The following is a 15,632-nucleotide window of genomic DNA, read 5'->3' as shown; positions in this document are numbered from 1 at the left end:
AGAAGTTATTTAAATCATATATTATCCACAATAAAATATTAGGACTCAGAGTGCTCTAATTTGGCTGTAATGCTTATTTCCTTATTCTTACTAGCTGACATTCAAATAGAATCACTTCAAAGTAACAAATGTTATTATATAACATATTAAACAGAATAAAGGTAAATTCCAAAAACAATAATATAATAAAGTATAATTTATAATTGCATGCAGTAGAAGAGGAAAGGTAAAAGTAAGAAAAGGAAATATACAAATTTTATCATTTTCATGGTGGTGAATTAATAGATACTGCTAAAGAAATAACTAAAGGGAATTATATAAACATAGAGTTGTAAAAACAAACACTAAAAAAGAGATACAAACCTTCCTAATTGTGACAAGAAAAAGATAGAAAAAAAGAAAAGAAAATATGCAGTATGGTGACTTTCCTAAAGCTATTTTTAAAAGAGAGTATAGCATAAAATAATACAACTAAAAATAAACATATCTGTCATATCAATAAATAGAAATGTGCTAAACTCACCTATTAAAATGTTTTTTTAAATGTACATACTTGATTACAAAACAAAAATCTCTGTTGTTATCAAGGGTATCCATATAGGGTCAGAAGAGATCAAACTTTCGCTCTTCACAGATGATATGATCATATATCTGGAAAACACCAAGGATTCTACTACAAAACTCTTAGAAGTGATCAAGGAATACAGCAGCATCTCAGGTTACAAAATCAACGTTCATAAATCGGTAGCATTTATATATACCAACAATAGTCAAGCTAAAAAAAAAACAGTTAAGGACTCTATTCCGTTCACAATAGTGCCAAAGAAGATGAAATATTTGGGAGTTTATCCAACGAAGGACGTGAAAGATCTCTATAAAGAGAACTATGAAACTCTATGAAAAGAAATAGCTGAAAATGTTAACAAATGGAAAAACATACCATGCTCATGGGTGGGAAGAATCAACATTGTTAAAATGTCCATACTACCCAAAGCAATATATAATTTCAATGCAATCCCTATTAAAGCTCCACTGTCATACTTTAAAGATCTTGAAAAAATACTACTTCGTTTTATATGGAATCAGAAAAAACCTCGAATAGCCAAGACATTACTCAGAAATAAAAACAAAGCAAGAGGAATCACGCTACCTGACCTCAGACTGTACTATAAATCGATAGTGATGAAAACAGCATGGTACTGGCAGAAAAACAGAGAAGTAGATGTCTGGAACAGAATAGAGAACCAAGAGATGAATCCAGCTACTTACCGTTATTTAATCTTTGACAAGCCAATTAAAAACATTCAGTGGGGTGCGTCTACGGCCATACCACCCTGAACGCGCCCGATCTCGTCTAAAAACATTCAGTGGGGAAAAGATTCCCTATTTAACAAATGGTGCTGGGTGAACTGGCTGGCAACCTGTAGAAGACTGAAACTGGACCCACACCTTTCACCTTTAACTAAGATAGATTCTCACTGGATTAAAGATTTAAACTTAAGACATGAAACTATAAAAATAATAGAAGAGAGTGCAAGGAAAACCCTTGAAGAAATTGGTCTGGGCGAGTATTTCATGAGGATGATCCCCCAGGCAATTGAAGCAGCTTCAAAAATACACTACTGGGACCTGATCAAACTAAAAAGCTTCTGCACAGCCAAGAACACAGTAAATAAAGCAAGCACACAGCCCTCAGAATGGGAGAAGATATTTGCAGGTTATGTCTCCGACAAAGGTTTAATAACCATAATCCACAGAGAAATCAAACGTATAAGCAAGAAAAGAACAAGTGATCCCATCGCAGGCTGGGCAAGGGACTTGAAGAGAAAATTCAATGAAGAAGACAGGCACACGGCCTGCAGACATATGAAAAAATGCTCATCATCTTTAATCATCAGAGAAATGCAAATCAAAACTACCTTGAGATACTATCTAACTCCAGTAAGATTAGCCCAAATCACAAAATCTCAAGACCAGAGATGTTGGCGTGGATATGGAGAAAAGGGAACACTTCTACACTGCTGGTGGGAATGCAAATTAACACATTCCTTTTGGAAAGATGTTTGGAGAACACTTAGAGATCTAAAAATAGATCTGCCATTCAATCCTATAATTCCTCTACTAGGTATATACCCAGAAGACCAAAAATCACATTATAACAAAGATATTTGTACCAGAATGTTCAAGCAGCCCAATTCATAATTGCTAAGTCATGGAAAAAGCCCAAGTGCCCATCGATCCACGAATGGATTAATAAATTGTGGTATATGTACACCATGGAATATTATGCAGCCTTAAAGAAAGATGGAGACTTTAGCTCTTTCATGTTTACATGGATGGAACTGGAACATATTCTTCTTAGTAAAGTATCTCAAGAATGGAAGAAAAAGTATCCAATGTACTCAGCCCTACTATGAAACTAATTTATGGCTTTCACATGAAAGCTATAACCCAGTTACAACTTAAGAATAGGGGGAAAGGCGAAAGGGAGGGGACAGGGGGCGAGGATGGGCAGAGGGAGGGTGATTGGTGGGATTACACCTGTGGTGCATCTTACAAGGGTACATGTGAAACTTAGTAAATGTAGAATATAACTGTCTTAACGCAATAACTAAGAAAATGCCAGGAAGGCTGTGTTACCAGTGTGATGAAAATGTGTCAAACTGGTTATAAAACCAGTGTATGGTGCCCCATGATCACATTAATGTACACAGCTATGATTTAATAATAAAAAAAAAGAAAAAAATCTCTGTTGTTTTTAAGAGACACAGCTACAACAACGTGAGTTAGAAAAGTTGAAAATAGGTGGGGGTGCAGTGGCTCACACCTGTAATTCTAGCACTCTGGGAGGCTGAGGCAGGAGGATCTCTTGAGCTCAGGAGTTCAAGACCCACCTGACGAAGCGTGAGACCCTGTCTCTACTAAACTAGAAAAATTAGCCAGGCATGATGGCAGGCTTCTGTTGTCCCAGCTACTCAGGAGACTGAAGCCGGAGGACTGCTTGAGCCAAAGACTTTGAGGTTGCTGCACTCTACCTGGAGCAAGAGAGGGAGACTTTCATAAAAGAAAAGAATGAAAAGGGTAAGCAAAAGCATACTAGGCAAATGCAAACCAAAAAAAAAAAGCATTAATGAAAGTAAGAATGGCACTTTAATGCTAGGGCAGAAAACAGTACAGAGGGATTAAGAAGGCATATTGAAGATATTCAGCAAAACAGAACAGGGTTGTTGGATGGGGTGTCTATTGAAAACATATCAGTTTAAAACACCTATACAGCAAATAACATAGCATCAACATTTAACATTCTTTTTTTCCTCAAAGGATTGTTTTTCTATTTGATAAATACATCCAGAACTCAGTACAATAAATAAAATTTGCATGCAGTTTAAGTATCTTTAAATGACATTTTAAACAAATAAGCCTTTTGCTTCATAATCAATGATGTATAAGAACACCTCTCCCTTTTATTAGCCATAGGGACCTCTTCCCCAGTTCCAAAGAGGAATTGTGAAGACCAGGTACTTTCTTAAGTGTTTTCTGCATGATACTAAATAACATGCAAAGAGTCAAAGAGTTCAAAAACATTCTTCTTAAAGTTAAGTATTACTCTTTAAAATGGGCATGCTAAGCACTGAGAAAAAGTCCACTCCACTATTTCCATTAATTATACTGCTTCATTTGATCATTGGTAGTATAAAAGAAGTCAAATAATATAAGATCAATATGTTAGTTTATCCACTACTACTGTATATGACAGCAAGTGCTCCAAGGCCAACATTCTTTGCAATATGGTTATATTGATTTGGATTTTTTTTAATCTCTTTCCATATAGTCCCAGTCAATTAAGGATTCTATTCTCCTCTTAATATCAGCAGGCTTTACTGGAAATTTCAATTGGTAATATATCTATGAAACAAGGAGATTGTGGCTAAGTGTCTTTCTCATCTTCATAATTTGTACAATTGCAGCATCAAATTGATACTGTCTGTCTTGAAATACTCTTTCCGTAGTGCTTACTTGTTCCTCAACCATTTCTTTCATTTGCATTTGATTGATCTTTATTCTGAAAAGTTTGTGTTTGACAGCACCCATAGCTCAATGGGTAGGGTGCCAGCCACATACACTGAGGCTGGTGGGTTCGAACACAGCCCAGGCCAGCTAAAAAAAAAAAACAACAATGACAACTGCAACAACAACAAAAACAAAAATAGCCAGACATTGTGCTGGGCACCTATAGTCCCAGCTACTTGGGAGGTTGAGGCAAGAGAATCACTTAAACCCAAGAATTTGAGGTTGTTGTGAGCTATGATGCAACAGCACTCTACCCAGGGTGACAGCTTTAGACTATTTCTAAAAAAAAAAAAGAAAGAAAGAAAGAAAGGTTTGTGTTTGAAATCATTATTACAAATGAATTTGTCACCATCTTCAATATCTTTGCCCTTTGGATTTTTCGACAGAACTCTAACTTTGCCACAGGCTAATGACTGCAGTGTTCTCCTTAACTCTCCATCCTCTATTCCGGTAGCCTGCTTGATCTCTTCTAAACTGAACTCTTCTCCCTCATTAAACATTAGCAGCACCAGTGTTTGAAAAAGAGAGACCTGGAGTCCTTTTTTTACTCTCTTTAAATTCTGCTTTTAGCACATAGTATCCTAGGGTTGATTGCCACTGAAGTTTCCTACCACTGTGCTTGCCTAAATTAAACATCTTGAAAGTCTCCTGAAGTTTTACCATCTCTGGTTATTGGCACATATGTTGGCCAATAACCCATTGTCGAAATATTCACAGTTGATTCAATATCTCTAGGTACATTCTGACTCTGCATATACTGTTTGAACTGAATCATGATGTCTTTAGAAAGTTCCATGTCTTTAAACATTCCTTCAAGTTTGCTGGTGAAAGCAGCTCCGCATTCATGTTTGAATTTGACAGCATTGACTTTTCAGCATCTACAGAGTTTGGCTAATAAGTGTTTGGCTAAATCTTTCTTATAAAAGGCCTAAAAAACATCCTTGCCATGTATAAATCTAAATATGATCATAATTTTATCCAACATTTTCTCAAGTTCTTCATCTGTAGTTTCTTTGTTGGCTTCACGAAGTTTTGAATCTACATACTTAGCTGTAAGTTCAGCAGGTTCATTTGGTCTTTTGTTAATGAATGTTTCAAATGCTTCTTTCATGGCATTGATAAATTTTTCATTCTTCGGAAAGCAGATATCAATTATGTGTTCAACTTTATCTTTCAAATCCAGCAGTTCTTGAACCATAGTTTTATCTTTTTTCAGGATTAATTACAATAGTGTTACCAAATGCCTTGATAGATTCAATCCACTGTTGCCAGAGAACCTGAACTCCACCTCGAACGCTACTGAAAAGCTGACACAGAAGAGACAAATCTTGAATTCAGTTTTCATCAAAGAGGTTATTTAAACCTTCCTAAAGAATTGCTGTTAAGTGTTCACCTAGCAGTTATTTTCTACAGTTGCAATTAATGACTTCTGGGTGGTCTGATCTAAGTAAAGTAATAAGTCTGTCTGCTTCTTCTTATACACAGTTTGTTAACATAATGAAGATATTCAGGAACCTCTCTTTCTTGCATTAATTTTTGGCCTTTAGCTGCATATGGCCAGTTAGTTTCTTCCAAAAATCGTTTTTCAAAAGAATCTTGATAAATTTGCAAACCAGAGAGCATGTTTAAAAGAGTAAACTTCTATCAACTGCTTCACCATTCCTTTCCCTCTCAATCAAGAGAAGAATGCCATCAATTGTCTTATTCTGAACTTTCTGATCACTTATGATATGAGCCCTAAATAACTCCAGACCCATGTCCCAAATGGAGGGTATCATTGAATTCTGAAGAATGTAAGTCCTGTCCAGAAACAAAAAAATGCTCCTCATCCTGATCATTTGTCTGCATTTGTCTCTCTCCCCCTTACTAACCATCCACCAGACACATAAAATACTACGGTATATTCTTTCCGAAGACTTACCTTTTGAAGACTCAGCCCATCCCATCTCCTTTCTCTCAATGTTGATCTTTTTTTCTAAACTGCTAAATAATAGTTTATGCACATCTCTCCAAACTGGGGTACACATAACAACAAGGCTGCAAGAAGACTTTCCAGAGTACACAGGAATAAATAATTTTAAAGGATTTATTTCTATTTTTTTTTTTTTTTTTGTAGAGACAGAGTTTCACTTTATTGCCCTCAGTAGAGTGCTGTGGCATCACACAGCTCACAGCAACCTCCAACTCCTGGGCTTAGGCGATTCTCCTGCCTCAGCCTCCCGAGTAGCTGGGACTACAGGCGCCCGCCACAACACCCGGCTATTTTTTTATTGCAGTTTGGCAGGGGCTGGGTTTGAACCCGCCACCCTTGGTATATGGGACCGGTGCCCTGCTCACTGAGCCACAGGCGCCGCCCAAGGATTGATTTCTAGATCTCAGTTTCCATGGCATTTTTTTTTTCTTTTGGAGACAGAATCTCACTTTTATTGCCCTTGGTAGAGTGCCTTGGTGTCACTGCTCACAGAAACCTCCAACTCCTGGGCTTAGGCGATTCTCTTGCCTCTGCCTCCCACGTAGCTGGGACTACTACCCGGGGCCAGGTTTGAACCCACCATCTTCGGTATATGGGGCCAGCACCCTACCCACTGAAATTTTTAAGGCTCACCTTGCCAGTGACCAGAGAAGTCCAGCCTGGTGCTGTCACTTAAAGACTAAGTGTGATACCCTACAAGGCATTTCCATATCATAAATTCATTTTACTACAGTTCATATATAAAAATGCTGCACCATGTTCTATTTATGTGTCTGCAGTTGTGTTGCAACTATAGGACAGACACAGAATAATTCCCACTGGCTGGAATCTAAGTTTTACTTCAATGACCAGAGTAGTCCATCCTGGTGCTGCTACAGAGGGTATCATTAGATGACAGCTAAGACCAGCCACAACTTCAGACAGATCTTGTTCAATCTACAATGTGAGCCACAACTTCAGACAGATCTTGATTCAATCTACAATCACACATTTAATAAAAATAATTTATACCATTTATTTCAGCAATATCTGAGAAAAGGATAAGCAATTATTCCATTTTGTGTCCTTTTCATGTTTTAAAATAAGCAAAGCCCTATACTTCTATTATCTAAGATTCAGAGGTAGAAACATTGTAAAAATATACATAGTTTTGAAAACTCTAGCATTTCTAGTGTACCATATAAAAAATACTCCTACTTCTTTGGCACTGTAGAATCTGCAAACTGCTCAGTTTGGGGACATGGTAACCTGGAGAGAGAGCATGTCCTATGGATTTCAAATGGTTCTGTGAGAGAGAAACTGACCCATGTGGTAAGTGTTACAAACATTTTACCTTTGGAACCAAGGACTCATATTCAAATCCAATAGTCTCATTTTGATTTGACTCTATGGGTATATGGTTGGGGGAAATCTAGTAGTAAGTGAAGTTCAGGTGAACATGTGGTACAAGGAAGGCTGAAGCTGATAGCAAGTGAGAGATGGGTGAAGGAATTTCATAATTAGAGTAATCAACAGTCAGAGCAGCTTTGCACAGTGGCAGTATTGTAGCCAATGAGGTTTATCTGAGGCGCGATTATTGCTAATTGAAACAGTCAGAGCAATAGACATATGGGAAAGACGAGTGTGTCCTGGTCTGCTGCAGAGGCCTTGGATGGACTCCCAACCCCACATGCCAACAGTTCACCCCAAGTCAAGGGTGCTCAGCATGTAAGGCTGCCATCAGACGATGTCTGTACCTGCAAGAGACACCAATTTTAACCGAAAATACTTCAAGTCAGTGAACACTTTCTTTGTGGAAAAAAAAAAAAACAGAGCAGAAGAATGTTTTTGGCAGGTGAAAACCCACTGCCCTTTAGACTGCAGTGGGGTGCTTGAACCGATTGAATCCTCAGCCCTCCCTCGTGCAACTGTTTTCTAGTGAGAAGGAAGATTTTAAAAGTTCATTTAGCATGGTATTCCGACAGATCCTGATGATCTGGAGACTGTTTCTAAAGGTATTGTTTCAGGTATCTGGAGCTCCCGCAAATGATTCCCAGGCTGCCTCTCCATCTTCCTGCTCATCCAAATGATGATTACTATCAGGATGAGGTGTGCCCAGTTGGTGCCTGGTAGCTGACGGCCTGTGGGACTGTCTCTCTGGGCCTGGCCCAGGGCTGCAGAGCCCCTTGTGCCCCATAGCAGGGCCTCAAACCTGTGTCCCTCATAGGGTGGACATCTATTTAGGACATATAGCAGATGGTGGCTGATGTGGCCCTGATGCCCAAGCTGATGGGCTGGAATGCCACCAGCACCCATAGCAGTATCTCCCTGCCTCACAGAAGACTGCTGCTGTGCTGTGCACCTAGGCAGGCTAAACTTGTGGCCAGCTGTCTCTATTTCTACTTATTATTACTATAGTACTATTCTCATAAATACAAAAATTTTTTTTGGAGATAGCCTAAAGCTGTCACCGTGGGTAGAGTGCCATGGCATCACAGCTCACAGCAACCTCCAACTCCTGGGCTTAAGTGATTCTCCTGCCTCTGCCTCCCAAGTAGCTGGGACTATAGGCGCCTGCCACAACGCCCAGCTATTTTTTGGCCCCGGCCAAACCTGCAACAAAAAATAGCCGGGCATTGTGGCGGGCGCCTGTAGTCCCAGCTACTCAGGAGGCTGAGGCAAGAGAATTGCCTAAGCCCAGGAGCTGGAGGTTGCTGTGAGCAGTGACAGCACAGCACTCTACCAAGAGCAACAGAGGAAGACTCTGTCTCTAAAAAAAATTTTTTTTTTAATTTTTTTAATAGACATTCTCAAATCGGAACCATATTATATTTTTACAACTTTGGGGGTATCTGGTCAAGAGGAGACAAGATTTTTCTCTGTTCATAAAGATACAATAAACTCAGCACATGTTGACCACCAAATTAAAAAAAAAAAGAATAGAATTGATACTGAATGGTGTACCATTTGAGCAGCAGTTAATTTATATACATAAACCTAAACTAATTGAAGAACCTAGCTGGTCCATGCTATTAAGAGGTGTATTTCCAATTAAAGTTTATGTTAATGCCAATACTTATTTTTCTTTGTTTTATTTCATTTTTTATTTTAGATTAATTCCAATACTTATTTTTCAAAATTTGTAATAGGTATGTTGTTTTGGTCAATGGTATATGAACAGTAATTCTAATAATAACTCAATCTAGAGTGCCCCTTAGAGCCTATGATCATAAGAAATTAAGAAATCTTAGGTGGTGCCTGTGGCTCTGTGAGTAGGGCACAACAGCCAAACCACAACAAAAAAATAGCTGGGCATTGTGGCAGGGGCCTCGGGAGGCTGAGGCAAGAGAATCACCTAAGCCAAAGAGCTGGAGGTTGCTGTGAGCTGTGATGCCATGGCACTCTACCGAGTGTAAAAAAGTGAGACTCTGTCTCTAAAAAAAGAAAGAAATTTAGAAATTTTGCAACATATAGACATTTTTAATGCAGAGAAGTATGGTAGGGTGATCAATAAAAAATTGCCAAGCATAAAATTATTTTACATTATGACAAAACTCTCTGTGGGGAAGGTGAAATGGAAATATGAGTTCAAGGAGAAAAAGAAATAATCTAAATCTCCACCTGTTGAAAAAAAAGCTTGTTCATTTACTTTTTAAATTGAATAATGCTAAGTATTAAATCATCATGCATTTAGATTCCACTGGCTTACATTTTGAAAAGTTTTATTTTAAAATCTTGATATTTAAAATATGCAGGTAGTTACATCCTTAGCATTAGTATTTGGAATTTTAAAATCTAGATGTTGACTTTAAAATGTATAAAGGGATATATTATGATTTAGATTCTTTTAGGTAATACGTGAGAAAAAATACTCCAAGCCTCCTAGGCTACACCTATAATAGTATGATTTGTTCTCCTTCATTTCTTGAGTAGTTTTCTTATTTTCCTACCTACATTGCAAGTTCTTTTTGCATAAGAATTATGTCCAATTTTTTGTATTTTCCCCGCAGAGCCTCAGGGAGAGGAGCATGTAAGCAAATCAAGCAGCTGTGAAACTAAGCAAGGCAGGCCTTGACTTAAGCAGTCTTTGTTCCCTGGGGGTATGGTAGCTCATGCTCATAGATTTTACATGCATTGTACATATTGCTCAGTTCTGCTCTTTGGTTAGGAAGGTATCCCCATTCCAAAATATAGTTACCCCCCTCCCCACCTGCTAACGGCAATGCAATTCCTTCAAATAATACCACAATCCTTCAGTCCACATTTATCAAAATGCATATATCCTTAGGAGAAGTAACATTGGCCCAGAATAGACTAAATTTTTTATAAAGGATGATGAAGAGAACAAAGAGGTCATTTGTCTGGGGTTTACATGTTGGCTGCAGAGTGAGCCAAGTAGCTCTAGTGTATTGAAGTTATCATGAGGAGTAGATTAGGACCTCATTCATTCCGAAATGATCAGCCACACCATTCTCATTTCTGAGAAAACATTGTTCTCAAATAGAAAAGCTCTTGGTACCTAGAATGACTCAGAAATGAAGATGATGTCTAAGGTTAACCCTACTTGGCCTCCAGTTTACAATTCACCCCAAAGTAAAACTAAGTGGTCAAAACCAGACCTTCCTTTGTGTGAGTGAATGAGTTAAAACACTTTCCTGTTTCTGATAACTTCATACAATCCAAACCTTTGGGTTGCAAATTTTTCTTCCTCTGGTGTAGGCAAGATTTTGAGTGCAGTGCCTTAGACAATAGGCACACAGTAGGCACTCAATAGATATTGCTCAAATAAACAGATTTTCAGCAAGGGAGGGGACTCCTGAGGAGTTATTGATAATGAATTTAGACTGCCAACTAATCTCAAACTGAGGTCTGTAAAAATTTATATCTTTGATTTATTTTTTTCCTACAGCAAGTAAAAGGGAACTTTGCTAGATTGCAGGCCTGCATCTCAGAGCTCCGCATGTTACAGAGAGAGGGTTGTTTCAGACCACAAAGCACTTCTCTCCGGCTAGCAGTAGAGGATGGGCTCCAGCAGTTCAAACAGTACATCAGACATGTGACCACAAGTGCAGCTCTGACCTATACTTCCCTGGAGGTAAGAGATGCTGGTCTTTTTTTTTTTTTTTGAGATAAATATAATAATATTTTATGGGTATTTTGGAACCCCAGTATTAAGACTACAAATCACACTCGCCTACATCTATCACCAATGACTCATACTGTTTCTTTCTAATGAATTGACCATTACATTTCCAAAGTTCTGAAATGGCCAACAGACCATAGAAAGATAATTCTTTAGGCTCCTGCTTGAAACCAACAGCTTCAGCAAATGCTGGCCTTGATTCAGGGCCAACAAGAGATGCTGGTCTTTAGGACTCCATGCCATCTTCTCATTTCAAGCAGTCTAGGTGCTTCATTATTTAACATCTTTAAATTGTTCTGTGTTTCATACACATGAATATAGTTTTCAAAGCTAGATTTTCAACCCTCTGTGGGCAGAGGACATGTTTCTTTTTTTCCTACAACTTGGATACTCAATTAGTTCTTAATAAAGACATAGGCAGAGAAAGGAGCTAAACATATGAGTCAAAGTAAATTATAAGAAAAAACTAAAATCAAAATAAAATCTGAATATTCCATCTGCCTCTAAATTTTTGGAACTCATAAAGCACACATTGAACTGCCTAAATTGATATTGTATTTACCTGGGTACACTTAAGAATTTATAACTGTTCTTAATCAAATTTGGCACCAAATTGAGTAAATCTTCTTATGATTAACACATGTAAAAATTGCTACTATTCTGGTGCCAGACTGAGATAATCTTAAAAATATAAATAAGCCATGGCTGGATACTTCATTAGGTACATGAGTGAGTATAACTTAAAACAGTTTTCAGTCTCTTATAACCTAAGGAATCAAACAGATGAGTTAAAAAATACAGTAGAAGTTGACCACCCAAGGTACTATAACAAACTGGCTAACATACAGAGGTGGTCAACATAAGGAACTAAGCCTACTGTACCAATAGGTACATGTGGTGCACGTCTGGTCTATGAAAATTAGGTCAATTTAGGGAGGTGGTGTAAGGAGGTAATAAACTTATGGAGGTTCTACTGTAATTGTGTGGAATTTCTAGTTTCCAGTTCTGCATATAAGGATTTTGGAAGTCAACAACTAGTAAAAAACTGAACAAACTGAAAATCCACAACTCTTTTTAGAACCCTAAGAGAAGTTAGGTCACAGGGCAAACTGCTGCCTCCAAAACTGGAGCAACATCAGACAGGTACGAAGAATCACAAGAGATACAGAAGCAGAAAATTCCACAGGAACCAGTGCTGAAGTAGGAAAACCTGAACTGTAATTGACAAACTGCTGGAGGGTAGGTGTGGGCTAGTCTGAGAGTTAAAAACTCCAGGGAGACCTAGTAATAGGGGGCCCCCACTACTTCTGTGAGTTTTATCTCCAGGAACTCAACAAGGTTCTCATACTAAATATCAGGGAAAACCATCCCTCATGTCTTTGACAGGGAGAGGAGAAAAGGAACCACTTGAAATGCACCAAAGTATTCTGCTCTTACCAAGTTCTGCCCTCAGGAGAAACTAGTTAAACAGAACCTCACCTGCTGGGGTTTTATCAGAGCCTGACCTGGGAGAAGGGAAATAAATACCTTCAATATAGCAGAAGAAAAATACTCAACTCTGGCCCACACTTGCTATCCAGTCCCACCTAAGGTGGTGGGGGTAGGCTGAGAAACACTTGTGAAGTTCACAGTTCAGAGGCATAGGTTAACTAAAAGACCAAGATCTTATCCTAGAATTATAAAATTCTTCTTCCTCCCCATTCCATACCACCACATTACTAAAGGCCTACTTCCAAGTGTTCCTTTAGCCCAGTATATCATGTCCAATTATCACAAAGAAATATAAGGCATAGTAAAATGCAAAAAAAAAAAACACACATTTTGAAGGGACAAAGCAAGCATCAGAACAGACATGGCAGGGATGTTGGAAGTATCAGACAATAGAATTTAAAACAACCATGATTAATATGCTGAAAGCTCTAATGGATAAAGTAGACGCATTCAAAAACAGATAGGCAATGTAAGTAGGTGAAAATGCTAAGAAAGACTTGGCAGCTGTAGCACAGTGGTTACAGCACCGTCCACATGCACCAAGGGTGGCGGGTTCGAATCCAGCCGGTGCCAGCTAAAACAACAATGACAACTGCAACAAAAAAATAGCCGGGCAGGCGGCGCCTGTGGCTCAGTGAGTAGGGCACCAGCCCCATATGCCGAGGGTGGCAGGTTCAAACCGAGCCCCGGCCAAACTGCAACAAAAAATATAGCCGGGCGTTGTGGCAGGCGCCTGTAGTCCCAGCTGCTTGGGAGGCTGAGGCAAGAGAATCACGTAAGCCCAAGAGTTAGAGGTTGCTGTGAGCTGTGTGAAGTCATGGCACTCTACCAGAGGGTGGTACAGTGAGACTCTGTCTCTACAAAAAAAAAAAATAGCCGGGTATTGTGGCGGGCACCTGTAGTCCCAGCTACTTGGGAGGCTGAGGCAAGAGAATCGCTTAAGCCCAAGAGTTTGAGGTTGTTGTGAGCTATGGCACCACAGCACTCTACCCAGGGTGACAGCTTGAGACTCTGTCTCAAAAAAATACAATAAAAATAAAATAAAAGATAAAATATAAAATTAAAAAAGCAAGAATGCTAAGAAAGAACCAAAAAGAAATGATAGAGATCAAAAACATATAACAGATATGAAGAAAGCCTTTGATGATGGGCTTGTTATTAAGTTATCAAGTATGAAATTTCAAATTTCCTTAAGTACTGAGTTTGACAGTTGATATCTCTGACATTTTACTTATTAATACTTCTTGTTGTTGTTTTTTTTGTTTTTTTTTTTTGCCGGGGCTGGTTTTGAACCCACCACCTCCGGTATATGGGGCCAGCACCCTACTCCTTGAGCCACAGGAGCTGCCCCAATACTTCTTGTTTTATTTTTATTAAGGTACAGCCTCATTCTTTCAAAAGCACATTTTGGCTTGTGATTACCTTGCAAATTTTTTAGAGCAATTTTTGTGAAATCATGGATATGATAAATGGTGTTATTTTCTTTGCAGAAGATTTTTTTTATTAAATCATAGCTGTATACATTAATGCAATCATGGGGTACAATGTGCTGATTTTATATACAATTTGAAATATTTTCCTCCAACTGGTTAACATAGCCTTCACCACATTTTCTTAGTTATTGTGTTAACTAAGGAAACTAACTTAGGAAATTTAACATGTATACTTGTAAAATGCACTATAGGTGTGGTCCCACCAATTGCCCTCTCTCTATCCATCCTTCCCCTTTCCCTCCCCTCCCTCTCCTAAGAGTTCTGTCATGGAACCAATGAACCACAGATAGCTTAATATATTAATATCAATGAAGTGTTTGGGAAGGACTTGGCTAATGAATGCGCATACATCAATGGTTTGAGAGGTTCCATTCTGGTGACTTAAATCTGAAAATGAACCACATGAGCAACCTGAGACCAACTGTTGTTGAAACCAACTTTCCAACAATATTGGACCATTTGAAACAAATTGGCAAGGTAAAGATGCTTGGATAGGTGAGTTCCACATGAATCAAATGAGAAATCGTCTCAAAGCTTGCCTTTATTGTCATGACATAAAGGTGAACCATTTCTACACCGTATTGTTATGTGTGATAAAAAATGAATTATTTTTTTAATGGATTATTTTTGATAATCGCAAATCAACAAAATGGTTGAATAAAGATGAAGTACCAAAACGCAGTCCAAAAGCAAATATTCATTAAAAAAAGTTAATGCCCCTGCATATTCTGTTCTCACTCCTTGCTCTCTGCTCTCCTCTGTCTTTCTCTCTCTTTTTTTTTTTTTTTAGAGTCAGAATCTCACTTTGTCACCCTCGGTAGAGTGTCGTGGCATCATAGCTCACAGCAATCTCCAACTCCTGGGTTTAGGCAATTCTCTTGCCTCAGCCTCCCGAGTATCTGGGACAACAGGCACCCACCACAATACCCGGCTATTTTTTGTTGCAATTTAGCTGGAGCCAGATTCGAACCCGGCACCCTCAGTATATGGGGTCAGTCCCCTACACATTGAGCCACAGGTGCCCCCCTCTCTCTCTTTCTCATCTCTTCCTCTCACTCTCTTCTCTCTCTCTAATATAAAATAACCTTATACTTTTATATCCTAAAATAAATAAATAAAGCTAATTGTGTCTGTTTGGTAGTACAGTGCTGGTACTATTCATAGCATCCTGAAATCCAGTTAGTCAATTACAACAGATGTCTACTGTGACTGGTTGGATGAATCGATGAGTATATTTGCAATTAAACAGCCTGTCAATAGGGACAGGTCAACCATCTTGCAAGAAAATGATCAACCATATGTCACACAAACTACAGAAGCTGGGCTTGAAAGCTCTCTGTCATCCACTATATTTACCAACCTTGCACCAACTGACTACAGCTTCTTCCAGGCTTTGGACTATTTTCTTTCTTTCAATTTTTTTTTTTTTTTTTGAGACAGTCTCACTTTGTCATCCTGGAGTTGAGTTGTTGTGGTGTCATCA

At 38.5% G+C, this 15,632-nt stretch overlaps 1 protein-coding gene, 1 non-coding gene and 2 pseudogenes across 2 annotated transcripts in view; 2 read left to right on the top strand and 2 right to left on the bottom strand.

The window, feature by feature from the left end:
- M1AP (meiosis 1 associated protein) overlaps positions 1-15,632 on the top strand; it is a 119,063-nt gene that overhangs the window by 24,182 nt on the left and 79,249 nt on the right. The window contains exon 3 of the mRNA XM_053590022.1: positions 10,932-11,117. Coding sequence (XP_053445997.1) covers positions 10,932-11,117 — 186 coding nt within the window. The remainder of the gene's footprint in view (positions 1-10,931; positions 11,118-15,632) is intronic.
- LOC128583364 (cullin-4B-like) lies at positions 3,732-5,921 on the bottom strand (annotated as a pseudogene).
- Positions 7,566-7,634, top strand: LOC128585039 (uncharacterized; annotated as a pseudogene).
- LOC128585234 (small nucleolar RNA SNORA2/SNORA34 family) lies at positions 11,240-11,375 on the bottom strand. The gene has a single exon (XR_008379958.1). It is a non-coding gene; the product is annotated as a small nucleolar RNA SNORA2/SNORA34 family (small nucleolar RNA).

Source organism: Nycticebus coucang, chromosome 4, assembly GCF_027406575.1.
Source record: "Nycticebus coucang isolate mNycCou1 chromosome 4, mNycCou1.pri, whole genome shotgun sequence".
Classification (NCBI taxonomy): Eukaryota; Metazoa; Chordata; class Mammalia; order Primates; family Lorisidae; genus Nycticebus; species Nycticebus coucang.
Note: the sequence above shows the minus strand (reverse complement) of the source record. Positions and strands in the feature narration are given on the sequence as shown.